This window comes from Hemiscyllium ocellatum, chromosome 24, assembly GCF_020745735.1.
Source record: "Hemiscyllium ocellatum isolate sHemOce1 chromosome 24, sHemOce1.pat.X.cur, whole genome shotgun sequence".
Classification (NCBI taxonomy): domain Eukaryota; kingdom Metazoa; phylum Chordata; class Chondrichthyes; order Orectolobiformes; family Hemiscylliidae; genus Hemiscyllium; species Hemiscyllium ocellatum.
The window spans coordinates 7,751,696-7,773,761 of NC_083424.1; the positions used below are offsets into that span (position 1 = coordinate 7,751,696).

The window sequence follows — 22,066 nt, forward strand, 5'->3', positions numbered from 1 at the left end:
AGAACCTACCCCTGACATCCCCCCACTATCTTCCACCCTTCACCTTAAATTTATGTCCCCTTGTAACACTCTGTTGTACCCGGGGAAAAAGTCTCTGACTGTCTACTCTCTCTATTTCCCTGATCATCTTATAAACCTCTATCAAGTCACCCTTCATCCTTCGCTGTTCCAATGAGAAAAGGCCTAGCACTCTCAACCTATCCTCGTATGACCTATTCTCCATTCCAGGCAATATCCTGGTAAATCTCCTCTGCACCCTCTCCAAAGCTTCCACATCTTTCCTAAAGTGAGGCGACCAGAACTGCACATAGTACTCCAAATGTGGCCTTAACAAGGTCCTGTACAGCTGCAACATCACCTCACGACTCTTGAATTCAATTCCTCTGCTAATGAACACTAATACACCATAGGCCTTCTTACAAGCTCTATCCACCTGAGTGGCAACTTTCAAAGAGCTATGAACATAGATCCCAAGATCCCTCTGCTCCTCCACCTTACTAAGAACCCTACCGTTAACCCCGTATTCCGCATTCTTATTTGTCCTTCCAAAATGGACAACCTCACACTTGACAGGGTTGAACTCCATCTGCTACTCCTCAGCCCAGCTCTGCATCATATCTAAGTCCCTTTGCAGCCAACAACAGCCCTCCTCACTATCCACAAATCTTCATATCTTCTGCAAATTTACTGACCCACCCTTCGACTCCCTCTTCCAAGTCATTAATAAAAATTACAAACAGCAGAGGAGTACTTTTCTTCAGTATTTACAAATGAGAGAGACCGTATTGTTGAAGAGGAGAGTATGAAACGGACTGGTAAGCTAGATCCTTATGGAACTCCACTTGTAACTGGGCTCCAGGCTGAATATTTAGCACCTACCACCGCTCTCTGACTTCGATCAGTTAGCCAGTTCTCTATCCAACTGGCCAAATTTCCCACTATCCCATGCCTCCTGACTTTCCGCGTAAGCCTACCATGGGGAACCTTATCAAATGCCTTACTAAAATCCATGTACACTACATCCATTGCTCTACCCTCATCCACATGCTTGGTCACCTCCTCAAAGAATTCAGTAAGACTTGTAAGGCAAGACCTACCCCTCACAAATCCGTGCTGGCTGTCCCTAATCAAGTAGTGTCTTTCCAGATACTCATAAATCCTATCCCTCAGTACCCTTTCCATTACTTTGCCTACCACCAAAGTAAGACTAACTGGCCTGTAATTCCCAGAGTTATCCCTGTTTCCTTTTTTCAACAGGGGCACAACATTTGCCACTCTCCAAATCCCTGGTACCACCCCTGTTGACAGTGAGGATGAAAAGATCATTGCCAACGGCTCTGCAATTTCCTCTCTTGCTTCCCACATAATCCTAGGATATATCCCATCAGGCCCGGGGGAATTGTCTATCCAAGTTTTTCAAAATGCCCAACACATCTTCCTTCCTAACAAGTATCTCCTCTAGCTTACCAGTCCATTTCATACTCTCCTCTTCAACAATACGGTCCCTCTCATTTGTAAATACTGAAGAAAAGTACTCATTCAAGACCTCTCCTATCTCTTCTGACTCAATACACAATCTCCCACTACTGTCCTTGATTGGACCTACCCTCGTTCTCGTCATTCTCATGTTTCTCACATACGCATAAAAGGCCTTGGGATTATCCTTGATCCTACCCGCCAAAGATTTTTCATGCCCTCTCTTAGCTCTCCTAATCCCTTTCTTCAGCTCTCTCCTGACTATCCTGTATCCCTCCAAGGCTCTATCTGAGCTGCTATGCTCTTCCAGCACCACTGATCCAGAACATGTAAACCTAGTTCATACTATTTCCACCTTAACCTGTGAAAAATAACCTAGGAGTATAAAGATTGTAAATTTTTTTTTGTCTTTTTGCTTTTCTCTATTCTTGAGCTATAGCACGATAAAATTGTTTTTGTTTAGAGTCTGGGCAATGCACTCCTCGAAGAATTGGAGCACATGAATGAAATGTGTGGTACAGAACCTGTATGTCCAATTTTCTTTTATTATATTGACATCATGTAATCTTGAAATAAAACTTATGTGAAGAACACTTTATCTCCCGTCTCGGGACTCTCCAACCAATGGCAATGTGGATTTCACCAATTTCCTCATTTTCCCTTCCCCCCACCCCGCGTTAACCCAGTTCCAACCTTCCAGCTCAGCACCACCCTCATGACCAGTCCCATCTGTCCACCTTCCTTGCCACCTATCTGCTCCACCCTCCCATCTGACCTCGCACCTTTATGCCCTCCTCCGTTCACCTACTACACTTTCAGCTACCTTCCCCACCCCAGTACCTCCGAGGCTCCCAGCCTCATTCCTGATGAAGGGCTTTTGCCCGAAACGTTGATTCTCCTGCTCCTCAGATGCTGCCTGACCTGCTGTGCTTTTCCAGCACCATACTCTTGACTATAATCAAAGAAGATGGGTTTAAATCGTAGATGTTAAGCAGAGTAACTTGCTGTTTAGCTTTGCTGTTCTAAATGTTAGAACAAATTATTAAGTATTAAGCTATAACTTGGTACCTGATATTGTCTGATATTTATAAAGTCTGTTCAGAACAACTGGGCACTTTTGAAGATCAGCGAAATTTTTTAATTTCACTACGTTGCCATATCTGTGCCTGATTTGGTCTGGCTTGCTGTCCCTGTGTTGTATGACAGGACAAAGTGTTACAGTCAAAAGCAATAAATCACATCCAATTACTTTTTCATGTTAACTCATTAAAGTTTGTTAGTATGCAATGATAAATTATCTAGTTTAAAATGTAACCAACTCTGTATTCCCAGTGGAACAGAGAAGTCAGCAAAACAGATCATAATAGAATTCCAGTAGTCACCCTTCTACAGAATAACTTATATTTTGTCACTACTTTCAGAAGTCAAACTAGCCCAGCCACATTTTTGTTTACATTTCTCTTTAAGGCAGTCTTTTGTCCTATGTGACAATGGGTTTATGCTATGGAAGTCAGCCAAGCAGGGCAATCCCTGTCATATTTGCTGCTGAGGAACAGCATGGGCTGGGAAGGTGCGTCATTCACAGAGCCCTTTACTCAGCCAGCTGGGTTCATCATTTATGCTTGCTTCTTCCCATTTTGAAAAATAAATCAAATTCCAGAGGTCACAGCATCAGCAAGTGTGTCCCAGCTATCAGGCACAATGCCTGCCATCTTCACATCTCCCTTGCAAAGATCTGGATGCCCAGGAGGTTAAGAAACAGACCCAGGTTCATCCATGCAATGAGTGGCTGAGCCAACGCAGATGCTATGGGCTTAGCAAGGAGTGTGGAATTAGCATGCTCAGGACCTCAGGGTTGGTTTCCTTATCCAGACACAAGTGTCAAAAATTCTCTCTCTCCACATATGCTGCCAAGACCTGCCAAGTTTTTCCAGCAATTTCTGTGAATACCAAAACACATGAATTGGATTTCCTTTTAGAATATGTCTCAAACTAAAAAAAAATAGACCCACATCGGTATAGCACCTTTCACAATCTCAAATTTTCCCTTAAATAGCATTGATGAAAACCAACCATAGTGTCCAACATGAACCATAAAAAAGACATAAGTCCGGGTACATTAAAACATTTTCAACTGAAAGCAATATTGTTCAGTTGAGATAACAAGAAAACTAAACTCCCCAACGTGAATAGAAAGTACATCGCTATGACAAGTGATGCTTGAAAACTGGAAACCACATCAAAAAGCTTTCATTCGTAGAACAAACACATGGTCTCAATAGAGAATCTGCACTTGGTGAAATGCTTCTCCAGATTTGACATCATCTTTCAAACACTGAAAATAAAGAGCAAATTAAAGCAACAAACACAGTGGAACAGAGACAATATTGCCCATATTGGCAACAATTTGGTTCATGCCAGTGTTAGTACTAGTTTCATTAAACAACAGGGTCAAAGACATTTTACAGACAGTAAACTTTGAATCTTTGGGACACTAATACCAATACTAAAGAAATTAGATTTGTTAACAAAGCTGCAACAACTTCACGCTCAATTCATTCTGAAGCCACTAAGTGAAAATTTAATAATTTTATATTTTGCAGAAGAGTTTTGCATCCCAAGTGCACCTGCAGCACAATTTTATATCATATTAGTTCTCAGGCTGCGGTCAACCATGCTCCTCACTGACTGCACAAGTGCCAAATGAGGGCCTTACTTTTGAATGCTGCAGCCTTCACGGTTTCGGCGTCTCTTTGATGTTTCTGGGTCGAGAATTAGAAAACAAAGGCCTTACAATGCTTTAGCAATGCAGATTGAATCACTGAAAGACACAAGGAGGCAACCTCTGCTTCAAATCACTAAGTCTGGTTCCTAATTATTGTACTCTTAGCTATACTGCAACCTCTGCAGGAACTTGCCAAAACACCCCACCCCCTTTATCTGTCAATATGATGTATTTACAGCAACAGGACATTTGAAAGATGGGCACCTAAAGAAGAAATTATCAGTGCTTTGGAACCCTTCCCCAGCAAGAAGAGAAAATGTGCAAGCAAATTAAAAAATAAACACCAAACTATTAGAGCAACATAAAATTCTGATTTTGAAACATAGACAAGGATTCAAACTATTTCTGAACATGTACGAGTGATAAGTCTGGCCAACTGTCAAAAATGGAAACCAATGAATGACACCGTGCAACACAAAAGCAATAATGATATCACATTTCTTACCTTACTTAAACGTAACTAAATATCGTCTCAAAACAGACAGGTCAAACTAATTTCAACCAAACATCTGCTGAGATCATGTCTGCTCTAAGAGTGCAATAAATAACATGAGAATCATCATCAGTGTTTGGCCAAGTAGATAAGTGTTACACACAAGCTGTAGATCTGCAGAAAGGAAACCAGTTTGCTCATCACACTAACTTTATGTACACTAATATTTTTTACTTACTGGTGAATCTTCAGTTACCAACCTGAAATATAAAGAGTAGAAAATCCTAAAAAATAATGTTTAAGTGTATAAGGTACATCAGAGCTCTAACATGGAGTGATAAAAATATTTTAGTGCTTGCAATTTACCAAGATAGGTACCCAGGTGTCAGCTACTGTTTGCACAGATTTAGAAGATAAAGTATATTATCTCCATCACCAAGATGATTTAGTACCACCTCTGTAACATCGCCCATTTCTACTTCAATTAGCCGACAAACTGATCCATGCCTTTGCCATTTTCAGACTTGATTATTCATTTGACCTCTTGGTTGGCACTCAAGGATGAAAACTTTTACAATTTACATGCCAATAGGAAATTCAAAAGGGTACTTGGGGATCTGTAAAATTAATACTTTGGTAATATCATCTTTGCTGAAGATAGAGTCAATAAGAGGAAGTAAGAACAGAAATCACTGGAGAAAGTCACCAAGTCTGGTAGGGCTGAACAGTAGTTTCAGACTTAAAACTTTTGCTCTCTCCACAGATACCGTCTTCTTCAGTATGTTTGCTTTTTTGTTTTAAATTTCAGATTTCGAGCATCCACAGTGTTTTGCTTTTATTTAGGTGAAAGAGGGCGTTGTTGAGGACGTTGAATGGGCTAAAAGTTGATAAAGGAGATTTAGAAAGATTGCCTGTCCTTTAAGTATTTAAATTCCTATGCAGAGATAGAATGCTATTAAACTGCTCTGGGAAGCCAAGGAAGGCAGAAATTGCAGAAGCACTGGCCAAAGTTTTTCAATTCTCCTTAGAAGAATAACATGAGGGTACTGAAGAACTGTAAGTGTTCATTCTTGTTTGTGAAAAGAATGCAAAGATAACTGCAGCAACTACAGGGTAGCCTGTTTATTCTGTTTCCGAAACTTTGTCACAACTTCAGAAAGCTTCAGTCATCTTCACAACAAAAGCCATCATAGATTTGTTCAGGGCAAATCTTATTTAGCTTTTTTGATAAGGTTTGTTTAATATACATTCTTTTTGTATGGAGCCCAGAGAATAAGAAAAATGTGGAACAGATAAAATTGATGGAAAAGAAAAAAGAAAGATATTCAGTAGTGTTCCCCATAGGTTAGTACCTGTACCAATTTTATTTAAATGTAGTGTGGAGAAAATGGTAGTTTTAAAATTTACATTTACCACAACATTTGGATGCACAATGAATTCTAAAGGACAATGACTAACTTCAAGAGTTCATAGGCAAATATGTAGTAGATTAAATTTAATGCAGAAATGCAAACGGATATATTTCGGTATGTTGAATGGGGACAGGCAATATGATACCAAAGATTCAATTCTAAAAGTTACAGGAATAAAAAAACCTAGAGGCAGACATAAATCACTGAAGGTGACAGAGCAAATTGAAAAAATGGTTAAAGAGGCATATGAGAATCTAGGTTTATAAATGGAGAAAGAAAGATAACAAAAACAAGGTATTACATAAACAGTGATGCAACTTCAACTGGAATGTTTAATCCAATTCTGAATATTACAATTTAAGAAGGATGTTAAGACAACAGAGTGGGCAGAAATTATTTGTGAGAATGGTTTCATTGTGAAAATGAGTGACTTAAGTTACACGAATGGATTGGAGAAGCTGGAGTTGTTCTTCTTATAGAAGAGACTGTTGAAGTAAATGTAATCATGAATTTCAAAATCATGACAAGTTCAGACGTAAACATAATACACAGAAACTGTTCTCATTAGTAGAAGGTATGAGAAACAGAGGACACCTATCTAAAAAGGTGATTGGGAAAAATAACTAAAAGCAACATGCAAACCACCCTGTGTAAAATAGCTTATGATCTGAAATGCACTACCTGAAAGCACGGTAGTGGCAGATTCAATCTTGGCTTTCAAAAGGAGAATTCAATAAGCAACTAAAGACAGAAAACATTTCAGCACTACAGAGAAAAGGTCAGGAATTGGGCTTAGCTAAAATTACTCGGAGAACTCACACAAATTCAATGGTCCGAAGACTTGTAAAGATGCAGCCACAGTCAAATTCAGTTCACCATGGCTTGCAAATGCTTCCTAACCAAAAAAATCCAGCAGGCCTCAAGAATGCCTGACATGAGAGACTAGAACATTCAGTGAGGGCACAACATCAATTACCCTGCGATCAACGGTGTTCACTTGCAGGATAGAACTGCTGAAATGCAAAATGAGATTTATAAACAATCGTTAAAACTGGCAGGACATCTTCTGGCAAGCAGAAACAGACTGAGAAGTGGAAAACATGGAAACCACAAGAATGTAAAATAAAGCAATCTTACCTATACACCCCTCAATTCACTGCTATCCATGTGCATGTCCAGCAGGTGCTTAAATGTCCCCAATGACTCTGTTTCCACCACCACCGCTGGCAATGCATTCCATGTATTCACAACTCTCTGTATAAAGAACCTACCTCTGACATCTCCTCTGTACCTTCCTCCTAATATCTTAAAGCTATGATCCCTCATCCCAGTCAATCCTGCCCTGGGGAAAGGTCTCTGACTATTAAAGAATATATTGAACAAATCTAGATTGTTGTTAAGTCTTTCATCTTTTAGAATGGGTTGCAACTTTGGATTCATTGATGTGTATATGCCAGAACTTCTTTTAATTCACATTCTCGGGCTAACTTAAGGTTTTCTAAAAAAAAAGGTGACATCTCAGCTCAGAGGATGAATCCAAGGTGTGAGGTTAGAGTCCATCTATATCCCAATCTTGAGTGAGTGTGGTTCTATTTCCAAAGGAGGAGCTTATAAAATATTAGATGGATTGACTGCCTGCATTAACTGCCTACAGGTTGGGTGCTTTTTGTACAAAATAGCATGTATCTGCAAATACATGGATGAGCAAAGAGAAAGAGAAACAGAACCACTGCTGCACTAAGTACTGTACTGTCATATGCCTTATGTTTTAATTTTAAGGTAAGGACAGCTTAGTGTAGTGATTGTAATGAGATCGGTTAGGTGGACCTCACAGAATAGGAGTTCCCCGATTGGGGCCATATTACTTTATTTTACGTTGGATTAATCCTCGGCACAACATTGTAGGCCGAAGGGCCTGTCCTGTGCTGTACTTTTCTATGTTCTATAAAACTCAGCATTGTCATATCAACAGAAATGGAAGTCAGGAGGAAATCGTTGTCTATTTGCTTTGAAATGTAGTCCATGGGATTAACGAGCACCATCCCACTCTGAAGAAACACTCCATCATGACCACTGAAGGCATAAGACAATTGGAGAAAACCTTTATCACCATGAATGAAAACAGACAACAGAGGTAACTGACTACATTCAATTATGGATTGATCACCTATAATCTAAGCGTAGGGAAATTCAACCACACTTTTGTAACTTACATACCCTATGCACAGTTAGTAGTCAATTTTATCATTCTAAAGGAAAAGGACTGGATGCAAAATTTACCTTAGTTTTGTTTTTCTGCTGTAACTATTCTATGATGCTTTATTTAGGAAGAATAATTATACAAGCTTATTTTTCAAGAAATATTACAATGGCAAAACTGGATAAGATTAAACAATAGCAGTACTGGAGAAAAGAAATGCACAAATACTAACTCTCAACCATAATAAAAAGGGAAAATATATTATTTAAAGGCCTTCCTACTGCAACGTTGGAACCTCACTATATCAGTGCACATTTTTATGCATCCCACCAAATATCAACAACTTCCACATTTATAGGGTTCAGGACAACAGCATAAAAACAAGGAACATTGTATGCAGAGACTTCACTGATCCACTGCTTTAAAAAATGTGCCTTTTTCTATGCATTTACCTTTTAGCCTAAAGAGTTACAAGTCCCAAGTCTACCCTATGTTTTGGCTCACCCTCAATTCTGTACTGGATTAATACTAACTTCAGCAACTTGTCGTTGTATCACACTTTGATGTGACAAAATATCCCACAGCACTTTGCAAAGGAAACAAAATCAAAAGAAAACACTAAATCACAAGTGTTAGCAGCACAGATGATGAAAAGCCTGGTTAAAAAGATAGGTTTTAAAGAGTATTGTAAAGTAGGAAAGTAAGGTAGAGGCAGAGGCAGAGGGGTTGAGGGAGTAAACCCCATAAGTTTTAGGTCTCAGCAGCTGATGACATGACTAAAAGTGGAGACATTAAATCCTGGAGTGCTCAAGAGGATGGAATTAGAGAAACACAGCTATCTCAGAGTTAGGAGGAGATTCATGGAATAGAGAGGGGTGAGGCTACAAAAAAAGTCTCAAAATCATAGATGAGAATTGAGAATTAAGCAGGAGTCAATGTACGTCAGAACACAAGGTGAGCAGGATTTGATGCAAGTTAGAACAAGGCCAGAGTTCTGGATGACCCCAAGTTTACTTAAATGTAGAAAATAGGAGCTCATTGGAATAATCAAGTCTGGAGGTAAAGGAATGCATGAAGAATTCAGTAGCAAAGCTAAGGCAGGAGTGAAATCAGACAATGTTACAAGTGAAAATGGATGGTCGTACTGACAGCATTACTGTGGTTGAAAGCCCAAACATGACACAAAAGGTTGTGAACAGTCTTGTACAATCTCAGCAAGTGCCAAGGAGAGAACAGAGTCAGTAACTAATAGCTTTACTCTAACATCTAAAATTTGGAAACACATTTTAAAAATTAGTTTTGGATTGTGGACCAAAATGTGGAAAGAAAACATTGCTTTAAAACTCTGGAATGGAAAGTTACTAGAACTCATTGAATTGCAACTACACGGAGCCTTGTTCAAACAGAAATGCTGGACTCATCTGCCCTATGGCAGTGTTCAGGATAGTATCATCCATAGGCAAACTGCTGATTGAAAAACCAATTAGAACCAGTTGTAGGAATAAGGAGTCATCGGCATGACAACACTGGCTGCTGGTCAGGTTGACATGTCAATAATGCAAATTATATTGCATTGCGGCTCAGTGGTAGTGACCCTATCTCTGAGCTGGAGGGAGAGGGGTGTGTATTAAAGCTTCCACCTGCTCCACAGGAGTCATAACATCTCTGAACAGATTGATGAGAAAATACCTACAGATGGTAACAGTGAGGGATAGTATGAGAAATAGGATGGGGCCAAGGATAGATAACATCTGGCAATGGGAAGACAAGCCAGTGGTGGAGATCCGTTAGCTACAAAGATGATGGAACCAGGTGAGTGCACTCCCACCCAGTATGACAGACAGCAGAGAGGCAATGGATGAGGATAGCACAATCAACTGTGTAAAAAAACTGCAGACAGGTCAAAAAGGATTAGGTGAGATAGTCTACCTTTTTCTGTCATGTAGGATGTTATTTGTAAAATTATTAAGAGCTACTATAATATTGTGACAGGGCAAGAAATCTAATTTTAAGATTTCAAACTTGGAGTGAAAAGATGGACAAAGATTTTGGGAGGTGGCAAAACCTTCAAAGATTTGAGGGTAGAGATCTTGGATCTTGGGCTATATCCAATAGTTCACATGCTGACAGGTATAACTAAAAAGGAGAAGAAATAAGTATACCATTCAGTCCCATTATGGAGGGCCAAAATCTTGGTGTACCACAAAGGGAATAGAAATTAGATGTTTATATAAATCGATCAACCACAAATCATAGCTGCCTAAGAGATTTTGGCCAATCTTGCACATGAATTACAAGGTTAACATAGAAGTATAGCCAGCAATTAAGGCAACAAATAGTATGTTAACCTTTATTGCAAGGGGCTGGAGGACAAGATTTGCTGCAAAAACTGCATACAGTTTGGTCTCCTTAGCCAATGGAGGTGCATTGAGAAGATGCAATGGAGGTTCACACAATGGATACCTGAAATGAGAGGCCTGGCCTAAGAGACCAGATCAAGTACTATGGCCCTATATTCTTTGCAAGGGGCTTTATGGTGCAGTGGAAGTGTCCACTCCAGAAGTGCGTAACAGCATCGCTTGGATTATAGAATATCTATGTTCTATATTTTATCTTCTCAGAGGACCTGACAGAATAGTTGCTGGGAGGACTTGTTTCAGCATATGGTAAGTTTAAAACCTAGATATAATATTTAGTTTTAGGGGTTACCTATTTAGAAAGGAGATGAAGCACAATTTCTTCACTCAGATTCTGAAGCTTTGGAATTTTCTATGCCAGAAATAGATGCCCAGTTGATCAGTGTATTCAAGATGGATTGACTTTTTTTAGATACCAAGGGAATCAAGGGATCTAAAAGATTGGTCAAGAACATAGAATAGCTATCAATCATTTTGTTGAATAGTAGAGTAGTTTGGAGGGATCAAAACTTAAAACGAAAAACAACTGCAAGGTTATGTTCTAACAAATGCGTTTTGAAAGATTTAATATAAATTTTCATAATCCTTTACATTGAACATATTTAAGCTGCATTGTAGCCACATAGTCACTCAATTATGAAAATTAAAATAAATTTGACAAATCACATGAACAATTCAACATTCTCCAAACAAGGTTCTCCTGTTACATTTTATGAACCCTCACCTAACCAAATATCTCTCTGTAGTTAATGAGATGTACAGCAATTGGTACTGCCCGTTCTTCATATTTACTACGTTGTACACTGGACAGTTTATCAAGCGTCCTTTACCCTACAAGGAATGCAAATATTTCTATATCATCCAGCAATGGGATTGCCAGCTTCGTCTGCAGAAGTACATATTCCTGCACTTCAACTCAAAATCAGGGTACTATTACCACAATCTCTCAAGGAGGCGATAAACGTGGCCGTCAGCTAAATTGCTGCGCACAATGATGCATTTTGAAAACCTACCTCCCGTGAGCTAATGTAGTCTTGTACACAGTACGCTGCTCGGAACACTTAAATGCCAGGAATTGCAGGCACCATCAAAATTCATCCTGTCAACTTACACTGCACATCTTTCACAATCTACATAAAATATTGATGTAGACAGAAATAATCTCCCAGTTTCCGAATAGAAACGTATTGCAGTGGAATCACTTCCAACAGCGAAAGTGCAAACAAATCCTTTTCCTGTCACATTTACTAACTCGAGCAGTTCCATTCAAGATACGTTACTACAGCAGTGCATATGGTGGCTCCAAATCGAGTACACGACGACGAAAAATGCCTAGTCAGATCTGCAATCTAATTGAAATATTTTCTAAAGCAAAAGAGCAAATGTCTAAGATCTGAAATTTAAAACCGGAATAACTTAAGCATCTCAAGAGACTAAAAAGTTCGGTAATTGATCTTTGGTCAAACTGCAAATTGAAAGCTAAGTCAGCCACGTTGTAACACACAACAGCAAGAGAAGCTGAAGAACCCCAGCGCATGAGAAGCGAGTAATTCGGCGGGGGGGGGGGGGGGGGAGGAGAGCAAGTTGTATTAACATATTTGGCAGATATGTAGTTATATATGAGAAAAGGCACAACGGTGACAGCGAACAGATTAGAAAACAGAAAACAAACGTTTAAAAAAGCAGAACATTCCCCTCTCCCCAAGGCAGCCATTGCTGAATAAAGAGAGCAATGGATAAAACTGAAACGGTAAAAAAAAAGGGCATCTACCTGCAAAGTCTGCAATCTGAAATAAAACAGAATACGCCTCGCCATCTCAAAAGCAAATGCAGATAGGTACGGTTCCGTTTCAGGTCAATAAGCACGATAAACTGGAAGCCCTTTTTGCAGAGCTCAAAGCAACAATGTAGATTGTTGGTTTCGTCATTATACTATATCTTTTAAACAAGTCATCAGTTTGTAGAGCAACTTTATTTTAACAAATGCAATTACATTTATGTTCGGTTGATATCTGCTGCGGAGTTGAAATGTGGTCGGCTAACTTACTTTTCAACTAGATTTAGTTTAGAATGTTTTTTAAGCAGCGATCCTTAAACGTTTAAGACATTGAACAAAGCAAAAAGCATCTTGTAAACAACAAAATAAATCAACAAGTTTTCAGTCTTATTTTCAAATTTCACGATGAAACACAGGTCGTTTTCATTTTGTTTTACACCCTCCAACACATTTTGCCCGCAGCAGCTTTCCGACATGAAAATTCGCGTTTCTCATCTTTATTATCTCCCAGTATGTGCCATTTGACCAGTCATATTACCAAGGATTTGAAACCTGATAGAAACATGGGACAATTCGCAGTTAATGATGGACTAAGTCTCTCAACTACAGTGTTACATTACTTGTGTATCTGCACATAGTCATACATAACGTTGCACACAGATTCACTTACAGACATGGAATATATTACAACGCACATTGAAAAGTAGAATACCATTTACACTGCATCGCGCTCATTCGTGATTATCTCACATTGCACCGTACATGTATATCAATCGGGTAGAGCAGCAGATCGTGGAAATGGAGCAGTTGGCCAAGCAGCACTGTCGGGCCTGCAGCTCCTGTCAAACTAATCGCCTAACAAACGAACACAAATCAATGCAAACCCACCCAGCTTCCTACAACCCCCAGCCACAGGGAATATTCCCCTCTTTACTTACGTGAAGACGAAGAATAAGGTGGTAGCACCAACAAGCAAAGCGGCGGCTGTGGACACCGGTATGTATTTGGTGGGTTTAAATTTCTTTCCACTGGGCATCCTGTAATTTCCACATAGTCTCGACAGCAACAGAGTGAGGGGCTGAGCCGCGCGCGCAACGACAACAACAACAACAAATATGAAATAAAATAAAAACGATTAAATGGAACCACCTGGCCGCCAACAAGCACACAGACCGAGCTTAACGAGCGGAGGAGGCCTGAAGGCCGGGGCCGAGGCCGAGGCGGGAGGTGGGGGGTGGGGGAAGCGGGCGGGAGGCAGGAGAGAAAAAAAATTCACCCCCACCCCCCCTCTCCTTAGTAACCGCTTCAGATGGACAGCGAGGGGGCGGGGCACAGCCGTCGTCAGGATGCGATCCAGCGCCGGAACATACCGATCATCCTGATTGGACATTCATTTCCCCGCCCTTGATAACCGACAACTCCGCCCCCATCCCTGGAAAACCCACCCGCGTCACCACGGGGAAACCTATCCATTAAAACCCCGCCCCCCTACTCCTGCTAACTCCGCCCGCTTCCCGGAAAAATCCGACAGCTGGGGAGACACGCCCACCCATTTCGGGTCAAATCCGTCACCGTCTTCTCAAACCCCGCCCCATATTGGAACCACGCCCCAATCCCTGAAAACTCCGCCCCAATATCTGGAAGCCCTGCCGCACCGTCAATCAAAACTCCGCCCCCTAGAAGCACTGCCGTCACACTCACTAAACGAACGCCCCCTCGCCAAGCCCCTCCCCGTCCCCTTACACGAACCATGTCCCATTCTGATTGGCTGCGTCGGCAGAGGACACTCCATTCACTCGCGTCACAAACTCGATCTGTATGAGATTGAATGAGTGTGCAACTGAGATTGCGACCTAGTGTGAGAGTGAGATGTGGGATGAGTGTGAGTCTGAAATTGGGGCTGAGTGTGAGAATGAGATTGGGGCTGAGTGTGAGTCTGAGATTGGGGCTGAGTGTGAGTCTGAGATTGGAGCTGAGTGTGAGTGAGATGGGGACTGAGTTTGAGGCTGAGTGTGAGTGAGATGGGGACTGAGTGTGAGTCTGAGATTAGAGCTGAGTGTGAGTGAGATGGGGACTGAGTTTGAGGCTGAGTGTGAGTCTGAGATTGGGGCTGAGTGTGAGAATGAGATGGGGACTGAGTTGAGTCTGAGATTGAGTCTTAGTGTGAGAGTGAGATGGGGACTGAGTGTGAGTCTGACATTGAGGCTGAGATTGGGTCTGAGTTTGAGAATGAGGTCGGGCATTAATGAGTCTAAGGTTAGGACTGAGTGTGAAAGTGAGATTGAGGCTAAGTGTGAATGTGCAGTACAGTCCTAATCATGGTCACGAAACGAGCAACGCCTGGCCACATTCCCACCCAGTTGAAAATGTGTTGCTGGTTAAAGCACAGCAGATTAGGCAGCATCCAAGGAATAGGACATCTACTATAAACCGACTGACTCCCACAGCTATTTGGACTACACCTCCTCCCACCCTGCCCCCTGTAAAAACTCCATCCCATATTCCCAATTCCTTCGTCTCCGCCGCATCTGCTCCCAGGAGGACCAGTTCCAACACCGCACAGCCCAGATGGCCTCCTTCTTCAAGGACTGCAGATTCCCCCCAAACGTGATTGACGATGCCCTCCACCGCATCTCCTCCACTTCCCGCTCCTCCGCCCTTGAGCCCCGCTCCTCCAACCGCCACTAAGACAGAACGCCGCTGGTTCTCACCTACCACCCCACCAACCTCCGTATACAACGTATCATCCGCCGTCATTTCCGCCACCTCCAAACGGACCCCACCACCAGGGATATATTTCCCTCCCCTCCCCTATCAGCGTTCCGCAAAGACCACTCCCTTCGTGACTCCCTCGTCAGGTCCACACCGCCCACCAATCCAACCTCCACTCCCGGCACCTTCCCCTGCAACCGCAGGAAATGTAAAACTTGCACCCACACCTCCTCCCTCACTTCCCTTCAAGGCCCCAAGGGATCCTTCCATATCCGCTACAAGTTCACCTGTACCTCCACACGCATCATCTATTGCATCCGCTGCACCCGATGTGGCCTCCTCTATATTGGGGAGACGGGCCGTTTACTTGCGGAACACTTCAGAGAACACCTCAGGGATGCCCGGACCAACCAACCCAACCACCCCGTGGCTCAACACTTTAACTCTCCCTCCCACTCCACCGAGGACATGCAGGTCCTTGGACTCCTCCACCGGCAGAACATAACAACACGATGGCTGGAGGAGGAGCGCCTCATCTTCCGCCTGGGAACCCTCCAACCACAAGGGATGAACTCAGATTTCTCCAGTTTCCTCATTTCCCCTCCCCCCACCTTGTCTCAGTTGGTTCCCTCAACTCAGCACCGCCCTCCCAACCTGCAATCCTCTTCCTGACATCTCCGCCCCCACCCCACTCCGGCCTATCACCCTCACCTTGACCTCCTTCCACCTATCCCACCTCCATCGCCCCTCCCCCAAGTCCCTCCTCCCTACCTTTTATCTTAGCCTGCTTGGCACCCTCTCCTCATTCCTGATGAAGGGCTTATGCCCGAAACGTCGAATTTCCTATTCCTTGGATGCTGCCTAACCTGCTGTGCTTTAACCAGCAACACATTTTCAACTGTGATCTCCAGCATCTGCAGACCTCATTTTTTACCCACATTCCCACCCACCCCAACCATCCCACCTGCTTCTCTGCATAGTCATGCAATTCACTTTCCATGACTTAGGTGTCCAAAGTTTTCATACATGTATACAGTTGTCATGGATGTTGACAGACAGGAAGCAGATAGTTGGAGTAAATGGGTCCTTTTCAAAGTAGCAAGCAGTCATGGATAGTGTATTGCAGGGTTTAGTGCTGGGACCCCAGATGTTCACAGCTGCAAATGTGTTGCTGGTCAAAGCACAGCAGGTTAGGCAGCATCTCACTATTCCTGAGATGCTGCCTAACCTGCTGTGCTTTGACCAGCAACACATTTGCAGCTGTGATCTCCAGCATCTGCAGACCTCATTTTTTACCCCCAGATGTTCACAACATACATTCATGGTTTGACAAATGAATTGAATGCAATATCTCCAAATTTGTGTATGACACTAAGCTGGGTAGCCATGATGTGGAACAACCAGTGTTGGACTGGGGTGGACAAAGTTAAACATCAATTAGGAGAAAGTGAGGACTGCATGTGTGCATGTTTGGTAAAGTGTGTGTGTGAATGTGATTGAGTATAAGCCTGTGAGAGGTTGTGTGCATTGGTGTGAGTGTGGGGTGTGTGTGTGTGTGTGTGTGTGTGTGTATCAGACAGAGCATGTGTATGAGTGTCTGTGTGAGTATGTATGTAAGAGAGTGTGTATGCATGCTTGTGTATGTATGTGCAAGAGAGTGTATAGTGTAGTGTGGTCACCTGTAATGTGACATGAACCCAAGGTCCTGGTTGAGGCCATCCTCATGGGTACCGAACTTGGCTATCAGCCTCTACTCGGCCACTCTGCGTTGTTGCATATCCCGAAGTCTGCCTTGAAGTACGGTCACCTGAAGATCTGAAGCCAAATGTCCCTGACCGCTGAAGTGTTCCCTTCCAGTAATAGGTTCAATGTTAAACTGACCATAATTGTGCAATCCTTTTATTATTTGATTATATGCTTTTTATGTTTATTCGGATTGTCATCACAATTTAGCACCATGAAGAATTTTTAAATTCTTAAACAAAATTATTGCCTATAAAACATTTCAGCATAATCATGAGATTGTAAAATAAGCTATACAAATGCTAGTTTTTCATTTACAAAGCATGGCCACATTTGGTCCCTGCAAAAACAGCATAGTTGATTAATTATCATCATTATTTGTCATCATAAAAAAGGTAGAAATGAAAAAGATATTTTGCAACCACAACAACTTATATTTATAAAGTGTCTTAAGCCTAATAACATGTCCCAAAGTGCTTCACAGGAGCATTACAAAACAAAATATAACAGCCACAAAATAAGAAGTCAATTCAGATTAATAAAATATTGAATAAAAGGGTAGGTTTTAAGTGTCTTTAAGGAGAAAAGCAAAGAGGATTTACTAGTGCCTATGGTCCAATCAGATGAAAGTATAACCACCTAACAATGTTGGAGCAATTAAAATCAGGGATGTTTAAGCTCTGCATGCCCTCTAATAATTTTTCTCACTGCTTTACACACAAGGTCTGGATGAAGCAGCAGCTTCTGGAATCAGAAATCAATACATCAACACACTAATCGGCTATGCATGGACCCTCTGAGCAGCTGTTGAGAGGGAACATAATGCAAAGAGGTCATGATTAGATAAACACACATATCTTGGGAGGGTTGTGAGGCTGGAGGAAGTTTTAGAGAAAGGGAGGACAAGGCTACTAAAAGATTTGAGACCAAAGGTGAGATATTTAAAATCCAGGTCATGACCAGGATCCTGTGTAGGTCATTGTACACTGTGTCAATAAGGGACAGGACTTGACAGCAGAGTTTTTGATGAACTCATGTTTATGCACATTAAAACGTGGGAGACCAGCTTTGGAATGGTTGAGTCTACACTATCAAGGGCATGAATGAGAGTTTCAGCAGAGATAAACTGCAACACTGTCAATGTTAGACAGTCTTAATGAGGGCCAAAATATGACTGAAAGCACATCACATGGTCAAATGTGACATGTTCAAGATCAGACTGTTGCCAGAGAATGGATAGAATCAGTAGGTAGGGAACAGATCTTGGAGCAGTGACTGAAAACAATAATTTCAATATTCCAAATAATTAGTTGAAGGAAGTTTCTGCTCATCAATACTGTATCATAGAATATCTGCAGTGTAGAGACAGGCCCTTTCAGCCCACACCAACTTCCAAAGAGCATCCCATCCAAACCCACACCCGTATCCCAGTAATCCTGCTTTTCCGATGACAAATCTACCCAACCTACACATCCCTGGATGCTATGGGCAATTTAGAATGGCCAATCCACCTGCCCTACACAGGAAACCCATGCAGACACAAGGAGAACATGGAAAATCCACACAGACAGTCATCCAAGGCTGGAATCGAACCTGGGACTCTGGTGCTGTGACACGGCAGTACTAACCACTGAGCCACGGTGCCACCCATAGATGTTGCACAAACAGTCCGATAATTTTGTAACTGTGCGACTTGGTGGTGAGGTAGAGCTGGGTGTTGTCATGGTCCATGTGAAAGATAACTTGTCAAAGGATGCAGACTGGAGGATTAAGGTGAGAAGGGAAAGCTTACTTTGGTCACAATAGCAAGGATGTCACTTGTTAGCTTGGAGCTGTGTCAATACAGCGACAGGGACAGAAACCAAATCAGGGGTGGGGGGAATTCAAACCAGATCACAGGTGGGGCTATTGTTATGGGAAAGAGGGACATGAATTTGGGAGACAATAACACGTTCAAGGAATTTGGAGAGGTGAGTAAGGTTAGAGGTAGGACAGCAATTTGCAAGGACTGTGGTCAAAGTTTGCTTTTTATTTAAGTTAAAGATCATGATAGCAGATTTAAAGAAGAAAGGTCAACTCCTGTAGCAAGAGAGAACTGTTTACAATCTCAGCTAACATGGCGGGAAGGAGAAATTGCATGCTCAATGTTTTAATAGGAATAAGATTGAGGGAACACCAGGTAGCTCTCAGGGACATGATAACCTCAGAGAGAGTGTAAAAGAGAGAAACTAAAGAAAGATATAACTTCAGAGTTAGGGCAGGAGTGGGAGTAAATAATGGTCTATAAGTTTGGCATGTATTTTATTTCAAAAATATACTTTATTCATAAAATATTTTGATGATCTGTACAATTGGTCATGCCATACATACGTAAACATTCCATTTCTTTTCATATAGAGATTGAGTAATCTTTCGTATTTATACAGGTCTGTACGTTTACTATCCATATATTTAGTTGAGACGTCAGTGGAGCCCACTTACTGTGCGGGCCCCCTGTTCTTTAGCTGGCAGACATTACACGGTGGTCTTTCCCCACTGCGCTTTGGCAGCAGCTGCCCAAACTTCAGCGCATCCCTCAACATGTAGTCCTGGACCTTGGAACGTGCCAGTCCGCAACACTCCGTCAGGGTCAGCTCCTTCAGCTGGAAGATCAACAGGTTTCAGACAGACCAAAGAGCATCTTTCAAAAGTTTATGAACGTCCAGGCACAGTTGATGTTCGTCTCAGTGTGCGTCCCAGGGAACAGACCATAGAGCACGGAGTCCTGCATCACGGAGCTGCTCGGGACGAACCTCAACAAATACCACTGCATTTCTCTCCAGACCTCCTTTGCGTAGATACATTCCAGAAGGAGGTGTGTGACAGTCTCGTCCCCTCCGCAGCCGCGGCAGAGTATCCGGGCATGCATAAAGGATCTCACAGGTAGAGCCCTTATCAACACCAGCCAAGCCATGTCTTGGTGCTTGTTGGAAAGTTCTGACGATGAGGAATTCTGCCAAATGACTTGGACAGTCTGCTCAGGGAACCACTCGACAGGATCCACCCTCTCCTTTTCCCAAAGGGTCTCAAGGACACTACGTGCTGACCATGTCCTGATGGCCTTGTGGTCAAAGGTGTTTTTCTTCATAAATTTCTTCACGAAGGACAGGTGAGACAGAACGGTCCAACTACTTGGAGTGTTCCACGGCAGCGAGGCCAGGCCCATCCTTCACAACACCGGGGACAGGTAGAACCTCAGTACGTAGTGACACTTGGTGTTTGTGTATCGGGGATCCACGCACAGCTTGATGCAGCCATACACAAAGGTGGCCATTAGGGTGAGGATGGCATTCGGTGTATAGCGAGTCCCTTCAGACCCTGGCCATCTTTGATCTCCATATAAAATGGAAGATGGCCTGAGTGACTGCGACGGCACAAGTTCTGAGAATAAGCCAGACCTGTGCCACATATAACAACACTGACAATGCCTCACACCTGATGACCAGGTTTTTACCCACATGGAGAGCAACCGTAGCTTCCATCTGCCCAGTTTCTGCCTCACTTTCTTGATACGTTCCCCCCAAGACTTGGCGCACACCCCAGCCCCTCCGAACCAAATACCCAACACCTTTAGGTGGTCAGTCCTGACGGTGAAGGGGATGAAGGATTGGTCGGCCCAGTTCCTGAAGAGCATGGCCTCGCTCTTGCCTCGGTTGACCTTGGCTCCCAAGGCCCGTTCGAACTGGTTACATATGCACAAGATTCTGTGCACGGACAGTGGATCCAAGCAGACAATGGTGACATCATCCATGTACAGGGAGGCCTTAACCTGCAGGACCCCGCTGCCAGGAATAGTCACCCCTCTCAGGCTCACATCCTTCCTGATGGACTCAGCAAATGGCTCCATGCAACACATAAACAAGGCAGGAGAGAGAGGGCAGCCCTGCCTCTCTCCAGATCTGACTGGGAAGCTATCTGATTCCCACCCATTGATTGAGACTGCACTGACAATGTTGGTGTAGAGCAGTCTGATCCAATTGCAGATTCCCTCCCCAAAGCCCATTTTGGAGAGAACATCTCTCATATACTTATGTGATATCCTGTCAAAGGCTTTCTCCTGGTGCAGGTTGATGAGGCAGGTGTCCAACCCCCTGTCCTGCACATAGGTGATCGTATCCCTGAGCGATCTTCCTGCCCGGTACAGCACAGGTTTGGTCAGGGTGGATCACCGATCCCACAGCAGACCTGACCCGGTTGGCAATGACCTTTGCCAAGATTTTGTAATCCGCATTTAATAGAGAGATTGGTCTCCAATTTCTAATTTCCTCCCTCTCCCCCTTCCACTTGCAGATGAGGGTGATGATGCCTTTCCTCATGTATTCATTCATGGTACCTACCAGAAGCATACTGACATACACCTCCAGCAGGTCCTGGCCAAACATGTCCCACAGATCAGAATAGAGCTCGACCGGTAAGCTGTCGCTTCCAGGAGTTTTATTCTTTTTGAAGGACTCGAGGGCCTTGGTTAGCTCATCCGAAGATAACAGCTGGTCCAGCCTCTCCCATGTTCTGTCATCTAAGACCTCCGTTATAGAGGACAGGAAAGACTGGGAGGCTGCACTGTCGGTTGGCTTCGTTTGGCAGGATGGTTTAGTGGAAGGATGAATAAAACTGAGGCAAATTTCAGTTTGTCTCAGCCTTGGTGACAAAGAAGTCCATGAGCTCCTCACACTTGCTATTGGAGGTGAGCTCAGATTAGAAAGATGTTTACGAAGATGGTTTACAGTAGAAAAGAAGTCAGCATTATGTTTGCATTCCAGGGTGATCTTGGCACAGTGAACAGTTCCAACAGATGACAGCAGGTCCCATTTGGGCCTAATGTTGCCAAGACTGATCTGGTAGTGGTTGGCTAAATCTGTTGGCAGTCTGTATCCTTTCAAGTCTGTATCCCTTGGAACGTAGAAAAACAACTGGAGACAGAAAAATCAAAAAGTAAATTATACCCTGAGGACATGCATTCCCATAACTGGTGCAAGCTCCGTTTCTATTTGCTTTTCTCATTGTATCATTATAGAGATATTAGAGTTTTATGGTCATTTCAATTTCATTGTGAGATATATGATTGCATATAA

General features: G+C 42.7%; 1 protein-coding gene across 1 annotated transcript in view; it reads right to left on the reverse strand.

The window, feature by feature from the left end:
• Nucleotides 1-13,765, reverse strand: part of zdhhc8b (zinc finger DHHC-type palmitoyltransferase 8b) — a 233,969-nt gene extending 220,204 nt beyond the window's left edge. Inside the window, exon 1 of the mRNA XM_060843910.1 lies at nucleotides 13,439-13,765. Within this exon, the coding sequence (XP_060699893.1) occupies nucleotides 13,439-13,536 (98 nt within the window). The 5' untranslated portion in view covers nucleotides 13,537-13,765. The remainder of the gene's footprint in view (nucleotides 1-13,438) is intronic.
• Between the last annotated feature and the right edge of the window lie 8,301 nt (nucleotides 13,766-22,066).